This window comes from Balaenoptera acutorostrata, chromosome 20 (genome assembly GCF_949987535.1).
Source record: "Balaenoptera acutorostrata chromosome 20, mBalAcu1.1, whole genome shotgun sequence".
In the NCBI taxonomy this organism is placed as follows: Eukaryota; Metazoa; Chordata; class Mammalia; order Artiodactyla; family Balaenopteridae; genus Balaenoptera; species Balaenoptera acutorostrata.
Genome location: NC_080083.1, coordinates 16732679 through 16747850, shown reverse-complemented (window position 1 = coordinate 16747850; position 15172 = coordinate 16732679). Strand labels below are relative to the sequence as shown.

The 15172-nt window shown below is 56.6% G+C and overlaps 1 protein-coding gene across 1 annotated transcript; it reads left to right on the top strand.

Annotated features, from left to right (window-relative positions):
• The first annotated feature begins 270 nt into the window (after nt 1–270).
• FOXN1 (forkhead box N1) lies at nt 271–13330 on the top strand. Its single transcript, XM_007183891.2, has 8 exons — nt 271–393; nt 784–1242; nt 3585–3695; nt 5515–5645; nt 6981–7077; nt 10291–10498; nt 10689–11180; nt 12936–13330. Exons 1-8 carry the CDS (start codon nt 271–273, stop codon nt 13250–13252), a joined length of 1938 nt encoding a protein of 645 aa, XP_007183953.2. The 3' UTR covers nt 13253–13330.
• The last annotated feature ends 1842 nt before the right edge of the window (nt 13331–15172 follow it).

The window sequence follows — 15172 nt, the reverse complement described above, 5'->3', positions numbered from 1 at the left end:
GTCCACCAGCCTCTCTCTCTCTCTGTGTCCTTCATACTCTGTCTCTCACATTGTTTATCTGCTTCCTTCTGTTTCCGATGTTTCTCTCAGTTTGTCTGTTTATCTGTCTCTGTCTGTCTGTTTCCCCCTCTCATCAGACATCTGGCTGGAGTCAGGGTCCCGGCCCAGGGACGGGGTGGGAGTGGAGGTGGTGCGCTTGGGCTTGGTCAGCCCTGGACGGTGTTCCTCACACTCATCACAGCTGGCTTTCTTCGAGGCCAGGACTGGGTGATGGTGTCGCTACTCCTGCCGCAGTCTGACGTCACGCTGCTGGGCCCCACCAGACTGGAGGGCGAGCCCCAAGGGGACCACATGCAGGCACCGGGCCTCCCAGGCTCCCCTGCCCCACAGAACGTAAGTACCAGGCACTTAGGCCCAGGCTGAGGCCAAGACCTGAGAGGTGCACGAGCAGCAGGGGGACCATCACCCCCACCCCCCAGGGACCTGCCTGCATCTGTCTTGTCCCTTCCACCAGCAAATAAGTACCCAGTGACTCCCAGATCCAGAAGTGTCAGACCTGGGCCTCTGCTTGTCCCTTCAGTCTGGGGCCTTCCCAGGGCAGGGCAGTGCATCCATCCTACTGGGGGCGACCCAGGTTTAGAAGCTGCGTGCTCTCGTCAGACTGGGGCTTCCAAGGGCAGGCTATGTCTCGCCAGAGCTCAGCCACAGACCCTTTACCTTAGCACAGAGTAGGGTCCCGGTGCAGTCTCCGCTCACAGGCTCTCTACCCTCTGTCCACCCCAGAAGCATGCCGGCTTCAGCTGCTCATCATTCGTGCCCGATGGCCCTCCAGAGAGGGCACCCTCACTGCCTCCACACAGCCCCTGCGCCGCGTCACCAGGTCCCGAGCAGGTCCACTGCCCAGCTGGCCCTGGCCTGGGCCCCTTCCGGCTCTCACCCTCAGACAAGTACCCCGGCTTCGGCTTTGAGGAGGGCCCGGCAAGCAGCCCCGGGCGCTTCCTCAAGGGCAGCCACGTGCCCTTCCACCCATACCAGCGGCATTTCCATGACGATGTCTTCCCTGAGGCCCAGACCGCCTTGGCCCTCGCTGGACACTCCTTTAAGACCCCAGGGGCGCTGGAGGCCTTCGAGGAGATCCCCACGGATGTGGGGGAGCGTGAGGCCTTCCTGTCCGGCTTCCCAGCAGAGGCCTGGTGCAACGGGCTCCCCTACCCCAGCCGGGAGCACAGCCCCCAAGTCCTGGTGAGTACCAGTGGCCGGCGGCCATCCCACCTACCCCCATCCCAATTCCTGGCAGCCCAGAACAAACCCCCCGCCACCCCTTTCCAGACCTTTCCGCTCAGGGTCAGTGTGCACCAGGAAAGCAGCAAGCTCAGAGAGCTGGGGACTCTAGGCTTCATTCTGGGCCTCCAGGTCAGCTGGGGAGGGGATGCTGACCTGGCCTGGCATGGAGGGGGACAAGGTTGGGGAGGCCGGTCAGACCGAGGAAGCTGGAAGCTTCCCAGAGGCTCCTGAGTCAGGATTCCAGTGTGCAGCTTCTCTCTGTTTGTTTAAGTGTCAAGAATCTCCAGCCAGACCTACACGCCCATATGCAAATGTGAGAAGAAAAACACATTCCAGAGGCCAAGAGAAAGGGTTTAGGGAGGAGCCACAGGGCACAATGTTCTCTCCAGCATCAGCCTACAGAGTTGAGAGAGGACTTAAGTCTTCTCAAAGGACACTCCGGCCCCATTCTTTACCCAGAGTGAGGCCTGTGTATATTCATAGAAATACCTTGAAAGCACCTTGAAAGCTCATTTCCTTTCATAGCCATACCCACAAGCTGTGTGACCTTGGGCAAGTCACTTAAGCTCTCTGAGCCTCATCAGAAAAGTATCATTAATAGTACCTCATAGGCTTGTTGCCTTGGGAAGAGGAAGACTAAAGGGAGCTTTGCTCCCCACTCCCCAGCCTGGGCAGTGCCTACTCCAGATGCCCACCAGATCTCCTTACCTCTTGCTTTCAAACAGACTCCCATTCTATCCACAAGCCACCCCCAACAAAAGCCTGTTTCCCAGGTGTGGAAGATAGAGAAGGCGCTGGGCACCTACCAGTTGTGGTCAAGACGGAGTCTGCTTCTGGTTCTGGGGCCCTTTGACGACGTCTTCCTCAGGCCCATTGAACGTGGCAGCAGCCCCCAGTAAAGGGACCATCATATCAGTTACTGCCCCCTAAATGTCCACTCAGTGCCAGCCCGTGGTCACTGTGCCAGAGGCTTTCTTTCAAGTGCCCTGTTTAATCCTCATGACAACCCTCTAAAGAGTTCCCACTAACCCCATTTTGCAGATGAGGAGACTGAGGCTCCATAGAGACCAAGTGACTTGCCCAAGGTGTCTCTCAGCCTATAAGAAGTGAGGCTGAAGTTTGAGCCCTCTTTCTTACACACACACACACACACACACACACAATGTAGAGAAGAGCTTGGGCCCAGAGACCCACAGCAGGCTGGTCAACTCTCTGAGTGACCTTGGGCACATCACTTCCCTTCTATGAGCTCAGCCCCATCATCTGCCAAATCATAGGGCTGGACATAGTGTTTGTGGCCCTTCTAGACCTGAGATTCTATGATTAGGGTTATCTCTGCATCAGCAGCCCCAGGGCACATCCAGAGAGAGCTCACAGCTGACTTGACCCTCTGGGCCCAGATGCTGGTTCCCAAGGCCCCTGGTAACCCCAGGAAGAATGGTCCACCTGCTCTTGGCCTTGTTTACCTTCCTGTTCCTAGCTGCACACTCTGTCTGGCCCTACTCTGGGTAGAACTCTATGCTGGCCCCTGGGGGCTCCATGTGGGGCTCACAACCCATGGGGGCCAGGATCTGGCCACCACCGCCAGCAGCAGCTGCAGGCTCTCTCTGCCAGAGTGAGAAAGGCCACGGGGCTCCAGCAGACCAGCAACTGTGTAGACTCCCCAGAGCAGAGAGCAGGGGCTCTGAGTTGGGGATGGCCAGAGCAGAGGGGACTCGCTAGCCCCCACCAGAGAGCCTGCCAGAGTTCCCTTGGGCTTTGCAGAAGAGGAAGTGGCAGGGCCTTGGGGGCCCCAGTTGGACCAACCTCTCTGGCCACTTCCTGTGCTCCCCTCACCATGGCTCTGCAATGGGAATTCTAGAGCAGTGGTCCTTTGCAGACCTACTCTGAGGGGCTGATGGCTCTGACCCAGCAAGCAAGTCCTGAGCCAGGCTTGGTGAGTGGGGTCAGGCAGTGCAGCCTTGTGCCATTCCAGGGAGACCGCTGGTCCTACCCCAGCTTCAGTGTGACCAATGACAAGTCTCCCCCATGTCCCCGGACAGCCCAGCCTCAGTCTCTCACCTGCAGGGAGGTGGGGGGGGGTGGGGAGCCCTGTCAGTTCCAGCCTCAGCTCCACCACTAACTTGCTGAGTTCCCTCAGGAAAATCCCTGCCCTTCTCTGTTCTCTATTTGTTCTCCAGGAATAAGCTCTAGGGGAGGCAAAGTAGGGGTTGCTTTTGTGTAAGGTTCGAGACACAGAAGAGAAAAAGGAAGAAAAATATGGTCCAGCCTGGTCATCTGTTTTTTTTTCCTTCCAGCAGGGGTCAGAAGTCAAGGTCAAGCCCCCACCTCTGGAGAGTGGTCCAGGGATGTACTGTTACCAGCCCCCCTTGCAGCATATGTACTGTCCTTCCCAGCCCCCCTTCCACCAGGTGGGTCTGGGGCAGGTGGGCAATTTTCCCCAGGGTCTCAGGATATTACATGTGTGTGTGGTGTGCGGGTGTGTGTGTGCGAGTGTGTGTGTGCACACCTGGATGGGCAAGTAGGGACAGCAGGGCCCTGAATCTCAGGCTGGGCCACCTGGGGTGGGGAACAGGGGTTCATGGGGAGGGAAGCAATTGCCCTTCTCTTGGGGTGGATTGGGCTTGTCTGAGACCCTGGCAGTGCCTGAGAGGTCTCAGGAAAGACAGTGAGACAGAGACTGGGGCAGGGCCGTATGTGAACCAAAAAGGGAGAGAAGAGGAGAGCTAGAAAAGGACTGAGTAAAGAGAAAAGGAGTAAATGGGGTGACACACAAGGCTGAGCAGGCCAGGGAACGATGGGCCTTCGTCTGGGTCAGCCACCATCTTATGTGGCCTTGGCCTCAAACTTCCCTTTAGCCTAGACAGGGTGGGACCAGGAGTGAAGTTAGGGGGCCTTCCCAGTTGGAGGTTCCAGGTCCCCATCATCTCTGGCCCTATCCCCCTTCCCACCCCACTGCCCAGCCTCAGCTCCTCCCAGATGTACAGGAAGCCAGGTAATTGCCCCACACTCGCATGGGATGGAGGTTTTTAAAAAGAGAAAGAAAAGAGCCCTAGAACAGCCAAGCAGCTCCCAGGAGTCGCCGGGCAAGACAGAGCAAGTGGCTGCCCAGCGCCCAGCTTCATCCACCTGCAGCCTGGCACTGAGACAGGCCCTGCCTGTGGAGCAGGTTCTGCTCCCAGCTCTTTGGCATTGGCCTTGATCTTCACCAAGCCAGGGAGGCAGGCACGTGGGCGGGGGATGGGGGTGTGTTGGTCAGACTGCCTGCTTAGTGGGGAGAAAGAAAGAGAAGGAGGGAAGCAGAGGGAACACATGAGGGATCATCCTCACTCCATGACGAGCCTGGCTGGAATAGCCGAGCCCTCCTGAGGCTCACGGTCTGACCCAGGGTAGGAATGTCCCTGAGGCAGCCTGGCCCAACAGGGACTGAGCCACAGTAGGGCTAAGGGACTACCAGACCCCAGACGGCCTCGTCATGCCCAGCCCTGTCTTGATGCCCTCTATTTTATGCACCCCCTCCTCGAACAAGATAGCCACACCCAGGGCTTTATGGAACCTGCAGAGAGGTGACTCAGTCACTAAGTGTCTCTCGGGTGACCTGGAAAGATCACTTCGGCCTGGAGCAGATGGGGGAGTCAGAGTCTCCTACCCACCCTCACCCCCATAAAACACCATCCCTGGCACCACAGCCACTCCCTTTGCCATAAAAACCACCTCCTACCCTCACCTGCCCACCATCATGACCAGCCCTTTCAAAGAGCCGCTGAAACTCATAAAAGGTGGCAGTGCCCAGCAAATGCCCAGGCTGGACACCCCACTTCCAGCCCAACCACTCCAGGAGATACCAGAGAGGTCTGGAGTGCCTGCCCAGAAGGGTACAGGGGCCTGGGCTACCCCTCACACTCTCTAGCCCAACTCCTGTCCTATCACCATGGCAACCAGAGTACCTAGAGACCTGAGAGAAAGATGCTGGAGGAAGGGAGCTCTGAGGCCTCTGAGATCCTGAATTCTGGAATGTGGATCTCCTCACAGGCCCGCAGATAGCCACATCCTTGGCCAGCATCCTCAGATAGCTCTGCCTTTGGGGCCCATGACCATGGTGGTGGACCACATGAGAGAAGAATCTAGCCTCAGTTCCTTCTCTGGATGTATATGAATGGGGGGAAGGGGCCCCCTTCCTTGGGAAAACTGGTTACCATGGCAAACACTCTGCCCCTTTGACCTCTACAGTACTCACCAGGTGGCAGCAGCTACCCTGTACCCTACCTGGGCTCCTCACACTATCCATACCAGCGGATTGCACCCCAGGCCAGCACCGATGGGCACCAGCCTCTCTTCCCAAAACCCATTTACTCCTACAGGTACGTTTCTTAGCACTCCTGAGGTAGAAGGAAGAGGGCTGAGAGAACCCTGGGGAAACTGAGACATGGAATCCCTTGAGGTATAAGGGTAATGGCAGGGAGTGGAAGTCATAGCTTGTGGACTTCCAAAGGATGCTATAGAGAAGATTCCAGCACGGGGCAGGGAGATTGACTAGCTCACCTCTGACCTCCCATCTCACCCTGGGGAGCCATGTCTGTGGCTCAACTCAGCAGGTGCTGGTACCCTGGATGAGCCCGCTAAGTTCTAGCTTCCTGGGGCCCAGGGCCTGAAACTGAGAGCTTAGGGGGGATGCTTCCCCCCTTCTCCCTCCCTCCCCAGATATAGAGAGAAGCTTCACCCCAAAGCTCTGCTGGAAGTAAGTGAGGGACGAGGTCTGCAGATGCGGCTCAGTTATCCAGCATCTGCCAGATCTGCTGCAACTTCTCTGGCGCTGGGGTTATAAGTACCAGGCCAGCAGCCCCCAGCCCATCTGGGAGACCTGCCATCTGAACTTTCATTCATCTAACCAACATCGATACTCGACCTCCTTTGTGCCAGGCCCCTCCTGGGGTCAGGTCATCAGCCAGTATGAGCTCAGGAGAAGGAAAAGGAACTTAAACATTATCCAGGAGCACAGAGAAGGGGTTTGTGGAAGGCCGGATGATGAGCAGAAAGGAGCACATGCAATCTTTGGAGTCCAGTAGAACTGGGTTCTACTCTAAGCTCTGAATTTATTAGCTGTGAAACATCAGGCAAGTTACTTAATCTTTCTGAGCCTCTGTTTATTCATCTGTTAAAAAAAAAAAAAAGAACTGCAATATTCAGGCCTTTGGATGGATTAAGTGAGAGAATATGCTTGGCACTTTGTAGGGACTCAAAAAACCTTAATCCCCTCCCTTACTATCCAACATTCATGCAATCGGCTGAAGGCTGACTGGTAATGACAGCTTCCATTTAATGAGTGCCTTCTATGTGCTAGGCAGCATGCTTAATCCTCACAACTCTGAGATAGCTATTACTCTCTTCACTTCAAAGCTGAGGAAACTGAGGCTCAGAGAGGTTAAGGCACTCACCCAAGGTCACACATCTAGTGAGTGGCTAAAGCCAGGATTGTAACCCAGCTCTCTCAGATGCCACGAGACCATTGTATATCAGTAATTCCTGACTTCAATGGACACTTCTCATTCCTTCTCCTCTGGCCCCCATAGGGCCTCTCACGCGTGAATTCTGCAGCAGGCTATTCTTCCTTGACTATTCCAGCCAGGGCGGGAGGGTGGGGAAAGACTCCAGGCCAGGTCAGAGGTTCAAACTCTCAGAACTTTCTCTGCCTTCAGCATCCTCATCTTCATGGCCCTGAAGAACAGTAAAACTGGGAGCCTTCCCGTCAGCGAGATCTACAATTTTATGACGGAGCACTTTCCTTACTTCAAGGTGAGCCCCAAATCCACCGCACCCCACCAGCCCCAAGTCCTGGGCAGGCCAGGCCTCTCTGGAACCAGAGGATTTCGTTGGGAGGTGGGAGATGAGTTTGAATGAAAGCCAGGAGAGGGTGTGTCCCCCACATGCTTCCCCTTGTCTCCACTTCAGAAGGACAGTTCTGTGTGAGGAAGAGAGAGCTCAAGCCATTCACCAAAGGTCACACAGCAGGCTGGAGTCAGACCTCATGCTGGTGGAAGGTGGACATGGCAATTCTGATAGGCTTCAAGGAGCATCCACCTACCCCAAATGGGGAGAGAGAGCTTGGGAAGAAGTGCGAGGCTGTTCCCACCGCTGCCCCCAGGATGCTGTAGGACTGGAGGAATTTGGGTAGGAGCTGGCCAGCCAAGGTGACACAGGATGCTGGGACTGCAGAACTCATTACCTTCCCGGGAGAGATTAGGATCTGCCTCTGTGGGCGGCAGGCTCAGCTGCAGTTCTGCCGGAAAGCAGTGTGGGCTTCATGGTCTTAGAGTGTCCTAGGGAACTGGCTCGTTCACCTGACCTTCCCATGGACGGGATCTATCAATAATTTCTATCATCCACAGAAGGGGCTTCTGGGGCTCTAGCAAACTCCCTCCCTAGAGGCAGGACAGATGCCCTTCTCTCCATTTGCTCAAGGCCAAACATCAAGTGGGATCACTTGCTGGCTCAAGCTCTCTGGCTTCCCACACCACCCACTTCCCTTGTCTGATGCTCCCCAGGCCCTCCAACAAAAACCCCTTCTTCTGGGGTGGGTGCAGGGGAGGTCAGAGCTTGCGTGTGAGGAGTGCCTTCTCCAAGGCCTGCACCCTAGTGGATACAGTCTCACCTTCTACCCAGGCAGAGGGTGGGAGCTGCGGCCCAGGTAATCAAGAACCCAGCTCCACCTGCCAGTGATTTCTGGCCCCACCATCTTCCCAACTATGCTGCCTGGGGGTAATTTGAGGCTGATATTCAAACAAGCTTGTACTTGCTGAGCTGCCATCAGATGAGGAGTGGGTAAGATGGCCAGAGTTCTGGCCAAGAATGAAAAAGTATGGTCATCCATCAAAGGTCCTGGAAGGGAGAGGAGGAAGGAGAGTTGTCACTGGGATTCAAGAAGCATCAAAGCCAGTATCCAGAGCTGCCCCTCTACCCCAGCAAGTCAGGGGACCAAAGTCTCCCTGGCCTATAAAGCTTTTAGAGGGTCCCCTAGGGCTTCAAGGAGCCAGGCCAGAGAGAGGGAAGTGAGGGCCCTGCCCCATTCCTCTCAGCCTGTCTTCCCTGCCAACTCCCAGCCCCTCCCTACGTCTCATCTTCCTGGCTTAATTATTTTTCCTGGGAGCTGTGTAATCCCTGTTTTATAGGGCTGAATAGTGAAGAGGTCTAACTGCTTTTTTTTTTTGGTTCCAGTTGTTGTTCTTAGCCAGTTGCATCACTCCCTCACTCCCAAGTTTACATTTGACTTCAGAGAGAAAGCATCTGTGAGGATGGGTCAGGCCCCAGATGGTGAAAGCAGTCCTATGGGGTGAGCTGGGCAGGGCCCTTAGTTAGGGAACAGAATTGGAGTCTGGGCTCTGTCACCGCCTCCTTGAGTGATCTAGGGCTAGACCCTTTCTTCTCTGGACCTCAGTTTCCCAGTCTGTAAAATGGTCAGGTTGGACCTGTTGGCGCGTAAGTTCCTTCCAACTCTCACAGTTCCCCTCTGACCCACCTAAGAAATTAGTTCAAAGATCCTCTGCCCCCTCTATCACTCACTCCCCAGTTGAAGGTCATTTTTCTGGGCAAGGACAGAGTGGACCCTGGGGTGGGCAGCACTCATGCCCAAGGCAGCTGAGGTGCGCGTCCTGAAGCCCTGTGAGTCAGAGATGTGGGACTGGGGAAGTTCCAGCCACTGGACATAATTGCTAGTGCTGACCATCCCTCTTCCAAACAGGAAGTGGCTGGGGTGGGGGCTGCCCTGGCACCCCCCAATCACAGATTTATGGGGCCATAAAAGGGCCCAGTGCCCATTAACTCTGCCCACAGCCTTGACTCCTAGTAGGGCAACACAGCCTTGACTCCTAGTAAGGACTGTCGTGGGAGCTGAAGCTGAATTCCCCAGCTGGCTGGTCTGGTGGCTCAAGAATTCTCTCTCATGACCCTGGGAGCCTTGGGGGTCATCTCAACCAGCCCCCTGACCCAGGCCAGCGGCCCCTGAGAAAGGCTCCAGCAGCTCCTGCGAGCTACTTGCAGTGACGCTGGCATCAAGGCCCAGTTCTGCTGGACATGATTCAGCCTGACTGCTCCCTGGGGCCAGTGAGCTGGGGAGGAGGGAGTGGCTGCCCCTCATTAAGCAGAAACTGTGAGCTGGAAGGGAGAGGGGCCGAGGGCCGAGGGGAGAGGGACCTCACCATCCAGAGCAGGCGCTCCGCCCACAGTCACCCCTGCTGGGCCCAGGGCTGTCACAGAGCCTGGGACAGAGCTGGAGGTGGGGGGACAGAGGGTGCCCCCTGGCACCCCCGCCACTGCCTCTCACCCAACTGAGTCAGCCTAATAGTTTTTACAACCCTCCCTGGGCGCAATTACTGCACTGGTGGCGTGACCAGGCCTCTTAATGGGTGTTTATTCTGTTGGCATGAGCACCGCCCGCCTGAGGGCTGGCCTCCCCACCAGGCCACGCCTCCCGGGCACACACATACGAACACTCACAACCACACACACATACAATCATGGACACCCACACACACCCCCAGGAGACTTTCTCACACACACTCATTTCTCAGGGACACACATGTCCTCACACTCAGAGGACTTCACGGACCTACAGCCCAGAGACAAACTCACAGCAGGGAGAGCTCAGCGTAGTGAGTCCCCCTCCGCAGACGGGTCCAAGCACAGGCCTGGGGACCCAGTGGGGAGTGGTCCAACCCCAGGCTGGGGAGGGGTGGGGCCGTCTGCAGCGCCCACCAGCCCTTCCTTTATGAACCACCTCAACAGCCCTCTCTGAAGGGCATGGGGTAGGACGAAGGCAGATTTTAGGTGATAATAAGTGTGATCAAGGTTCTTCCCCACCCCTGCCCCACTACTGAAGGGTACCAAGCGTGGGCTGGGTGCTGATGAGGACGACAAGCCCCAGAGTGGGTGGCAGTTCTGTGCCCAGATAGCAAAGGAGTTTTCTGGCATCGTGACCCCGACCTGAATTCTTGTCTTGCTCTGCTCTGGCAGACGGCGCCTGATGGCTGGAAGAATTCTGTCCGCCACAACCTGTCTCTTAACAAGTGCTTCGAGAAGGTAGAGAACAAATCAGGCAGTTCCTCTCGCAAGGGCTGCCTGTGGGCCCTCAATCCAGCCAAGATCGACAAGATGCAGGAGGAGCTGCAGAAGTGGAAGAGGAAAGACCCCATTGCCGTGCGCAAAAGCATGGCCAAGCCAGGTGAGGCTAACGGCCATGCAGGGAGGGCCCAGGGTGCCCAAGAGCCAAAAAAATAAGAGTGGAGGAGGCAAGAAAAGCTGAGCGAGGAGAACTGATAAGTGAGGAAAGCGCCTGAGTGTGGTTCTAAGGCTGGGAGCGTTCGTGGGGAAAGGGAGGTCTCATGGTGTCTCTCTCTCTTGGGCCTTTTCAGAAGAGCTGGACAGCCTCATTGGAGACAAGAGGGAGAAGCTGGGTTCCCCACTGCTCGGCTGCCCGCCCCCTGGGCTGGCAGGCTCAGGCCCCATCCGGCCCCTGGCACCTCCAGCCGGGTTCTCCCAGCCGCTGCACTCAATCCACCCAGCTCCGGGCCCCATTCCTGGCAAGAATCCCCTGCAGGACCTACTTGGGGGGCACGCACCCTCCTGCTATGGGCAGACATATTCGCACCTCTCACCGGGCCTGGCCCCTCCCGGACCTCCGCAGCCGTTGTTCCCACAGCCAGATGGGCACCTTGAGCTGCGGGCCCAGCCGGGCACCCCCCAGGACTCGCCTCTGCCTGCCCACACCCCACCCAGCCACAGTGCCAAGCTGCTGGCTGAACCTTCCCCAGCCAGGACCATACATGAAACCCTGTTGCCAGACGGAGACCTTGGCACTGACCTGGATGCCATCAATCCCTCTCTCACTGACTTCGACTTTCAGGGTGAGCTGGGGATGGGAAGGGAGAAGTGAGACAGTACTGGAGAGGGACATCTGGCAGTGTGGCCCGTCCCCTCTAAGTCTCCAGGCTGCAGCCTGCTAACTAACTGCCGGGTTTCAGGTCAACTGGAGCAGAGAAGGCCCAAGCTGGGTAGGGGGTAGTGGTGGTTAAGGGTCGAAGAGGAAATGTCCTTGCCCCCATCTCCCTCCTTGAACAGGTTCCAACTGACCTATCATCAAACCGGTCTCAGCTCTGGGTGGGCTGGAAAGGGCCCGATGTTCCATTCCATATTTGGTTGTGAGTGACCGATGGTCTGAACATTCCCAGAAGCGATTGCATTTTCTGAGTTCATCTTCTAATGCAGAGGAAGGAGACAGATCTTCCCCCCGGAAGAACGGAAAGCCTCAGAGCTAGGCAGGTCCCGGGGGGAGAGGTTCTATCTCTTCTATTCCATCTTGCCTGCTCCATCTCTGCACGTGGCCAACCCCACCCATTCCCATCTAATCTCCAGTGCACCCCCAGGTCCTGGTACTGGCCACAGGGGGTTTGAAGGAGGGTGCTGACCCAGGCCTCAGACCTTCTGTGTGCACTGGGGTAGGAGACATCCACAAGCAGGTGGGGGCAGCCGACCCTCAGAGATCTCCCGGTCTGATGGGGAGAGAGCCCAGGTCTTGGGAAACTATTGTTAGAAACGAGCAGCTAGAGCCTCATCTACCTCCAGAAGTAGGGAACAGGGCTCAACAGCCTCAGAAGAAGCTATAGACATGTGGGCTACCATAAGCATTTACCTGAGCCCTACTAACTGTCAGGCATCTTGTGAGGCGCTTTACATGTGCTCTCTCATGTGTGCCTATAGGATGGGAGGGATTATTCAACCCATTTCACAGATGTATACCAAAGTTAAGTAACTTATTCAAGGTCACTTAGCTAGAAAGAAGGAGAGTTAAGGGAATTCCGTGGCGGTCCAGTGGTTAGGACTCCACGGTTTCACTGCTGAGGGCACAGGTTCAATCCCTGGTCTGGGAACTAAGATCCCGCAAGCCGTGCAGGGCAGCCAAAAAAAAAAGAGAGAGAAAGAAGGAGAGTTAGGATTGGAACCCAGGCAGCCAAGTTCAGTCGAGGGTTTAGTTCAGCTCTCTTCCTCCAGACCCTGCAGCCCTGATATCCAGGGAAGGAGCTCCAGGCCCTGGCCTGCCACGATGCAGGCCACACAACACATAGAGGAGGAGCAGGTGGCAGCACTGTTTGCTCCCAGAGTCAGTGCTTCCTGGCTTTGCTCCCGTCCCTTGGGCCCTGCAGTGGAGGACGCCCAGGGAGCCGAGCCCAACCAGCTCACTGGATGCAGCAGTGCATTGTTGGAAGATCCTTGGTCTGGGCTGCAGATCCACCTTCCTTGGGAGCCTGGGCAAGAGCCAGGGTGAAGAGTTCCTGGGGCTCCCTCCCCAGGGTAACCCCAGAATGTACAGCATCTGCATCAACCCTTCCAATAGGCAGCTCTCAAATCCTTGATCATCCCCCCAACCCACAAGAAAAAGAGCCACACAGATCATCTAAGCTATGGCTTTCAAACTGTCCTACATGGGAGGAGGAATCAGAGAGGTTCTGCAACTGCCTGGGGTCACAGAGCTAGTGCCAAGGGTCTGTTCTCCATTCAGTGTTACCCCAATCCTGCTCTCTTTAGCATGTGAGAGCATGGGGTGGGAGGCAGACAGGGCTCCTTAGTGCCTCCCAGTGACGCCTGTTCTCTCCCCCAAATAGGAAACCTGTGGGAACAGCTGAAGGATGACAGCTTGGCCCTTGACCCCTTGGTACTGGTGACCTCACCCCTGACGTCATCTTCAATGCCGCCGCCCCATCCCCCATCCCCATCCCGCTGCTTCCCCCCTGGGCCCTGTCTGGCAGAGACAGGCAGTGGGGCAGGCGACTTGACACCACCAGGCAATGGGGGCTCCGGGGCAGTAGGGGACCTGCATCTCACCACCCTCTACTCAGCCTTCATGGAGCTGGAACCCACGGCCCCTGCTGGCCCCTGTGTGTACCTCAGCCCCAGCTCCAAGCCCATGGCCCTAGCATGAGCTATGCCCAGCAGCTGCTCCAGCCTTTGCCTGGCCTGGAAGTCCCAGCTGGCCGCCCATGTCGGGCTCACCTTAAAGGTCAAGGAAGGAACACACTCCCTGCCCCCTATTCCACTAAGCCAACTTGTTTGTTAGCTGGCAGCTGGGGGTGTAGAAGTCACCACCCAGGATTCTGCCCCTCACACATTTCTGCCGCCTGGTACACCAGCTCCTCACTCAGGGCCCCTGAAGAGCAAGTGTCTGGGCAAGAAGAAAATGCACTCTCCCTAGCTCACACTCATCCACACTTAAGTCCTCATGCACGTATGCACAGGCGCACATGCACAGACACACACACATACAGTTATGCAGACATACACCCACACACATACCTTATATCCAGAGGAATCAGAACTACATCACAGAGCCTGACTTCATTTTGGGGGCAGCTGAGAGCTGAGGGCTTTGGTTACCAAAAGCTCAGGGCCCCCATGCCAGGTCCAAGACCACCATGGAACCCTATTCTGATGTCCACGTTCTCTGCAGGCCCGTTCCCCTCCAGGCATGATCTTTCCCAGAAGCCCCCTGTATTTATTCTCCCATCTTCATCCCAGCGGCCCATCAAGAAGGAGGAGATGGAGTTTCTCCCCAAGTTGTCTGTGGGCCCCCCCCCGGGGGGCTGCATTTCAGCAGCACCCGCCCTGCCAGGCTCTACCTGTCCTCAACTTAAGCTCTCTCTGGCCTTTCCCAGGATGACACACAGGAGGGGCAGTGTCCACCCCAGGACCAAACTGAGCCCAATTCCGACACAAAGTGTTTGGAAAAGCCCTTGCCCTCAGAAACTTGAAAGTGTCCTTTTCTCCCAGCCCTGGGTGCAGGAAGGGCCCCTCCAGGTCACTGCAGTCTCACTCCTGAGAAGTTCATGTAGTTTAGGCCCCAGCTTGTGAATTACTTACAGCTGTCTCAGGCAGCCTGGGCATTCAGGGAAGGGAAGTCTGGTAGAGGCTGGGGGGGGAAGCACTCATGCCCCCTTTCTTTGACTGCTTGGCAGGCCCGGGATGCCCCTGGAATGAGGGGGTGTGACCCAGTTGCCCTCCATGCCCTACCTGAGAGCCCAACCCCTACCAAGTGGGAGCCTCAGCCTACCCAGGGTCTGAGGGTGACAGAACCCCCGGAGGTTGGCCCCAGGTTCAGATGAGACACAAGCAGAACCCTTGAAGACCTGCCATTGTCCCTTGTCCTGGAACAATAAAGCAAGTGCCTTGTGGTCTCGGCTACCAAGCTTTCCTTTCTGGACCTCCCCACCCTGGGGCAGAAAGGTTAGGACACACTGACTGTAGATTCCCTGGTCCTGTGATTTTACCCCGACCCTCACCTAGGACTGTGAAGTTTTAATCCAAAGAGCGAGGTATCTCGGAGTACTTCCTGACCAGCATGGGGAGGATGGGGCTGGCGGGGAGAACTTCCCCCAGGAGAACTTCCAAAAGGATTGGAGGCAGCAGCTGCCCTGCCCAGAGGAGGGGAGAGGGTGCCCTTCCACCACACCCCTTCGTACTGAGATCTACCCCTCCCTCCTCTCACCCTCCATCTCCCCACACAAGAAAGGGTCACTTCCCTAACCTGGCTGTGCCTTCCTGCCCCCATCTTTCCCTGGCTTGGCTCTGGGTTCCACAGATGACATGAATGGACCATAGCCCGGTGCTGTGTGCACTGCTGGCCCTGGAGGGTGGTCTCTGGAGGGTCAGGGGCCCACTCAGTCCCACTTAGGGTACCACCACCAGGCAGGCTGCTGTCACCAAACAGCAGCCTGAGAGGCAGCCCCACACTCTGCCTGAACAGGGCTGGGGCAGGTGTGGGAGCCAAAAGCACATACATGGACCTCAGACCACGAGTCTCAGAGCAGCACAGGTGGGGCTTTTGCTTAGAAAGTTCTTCCAGGGG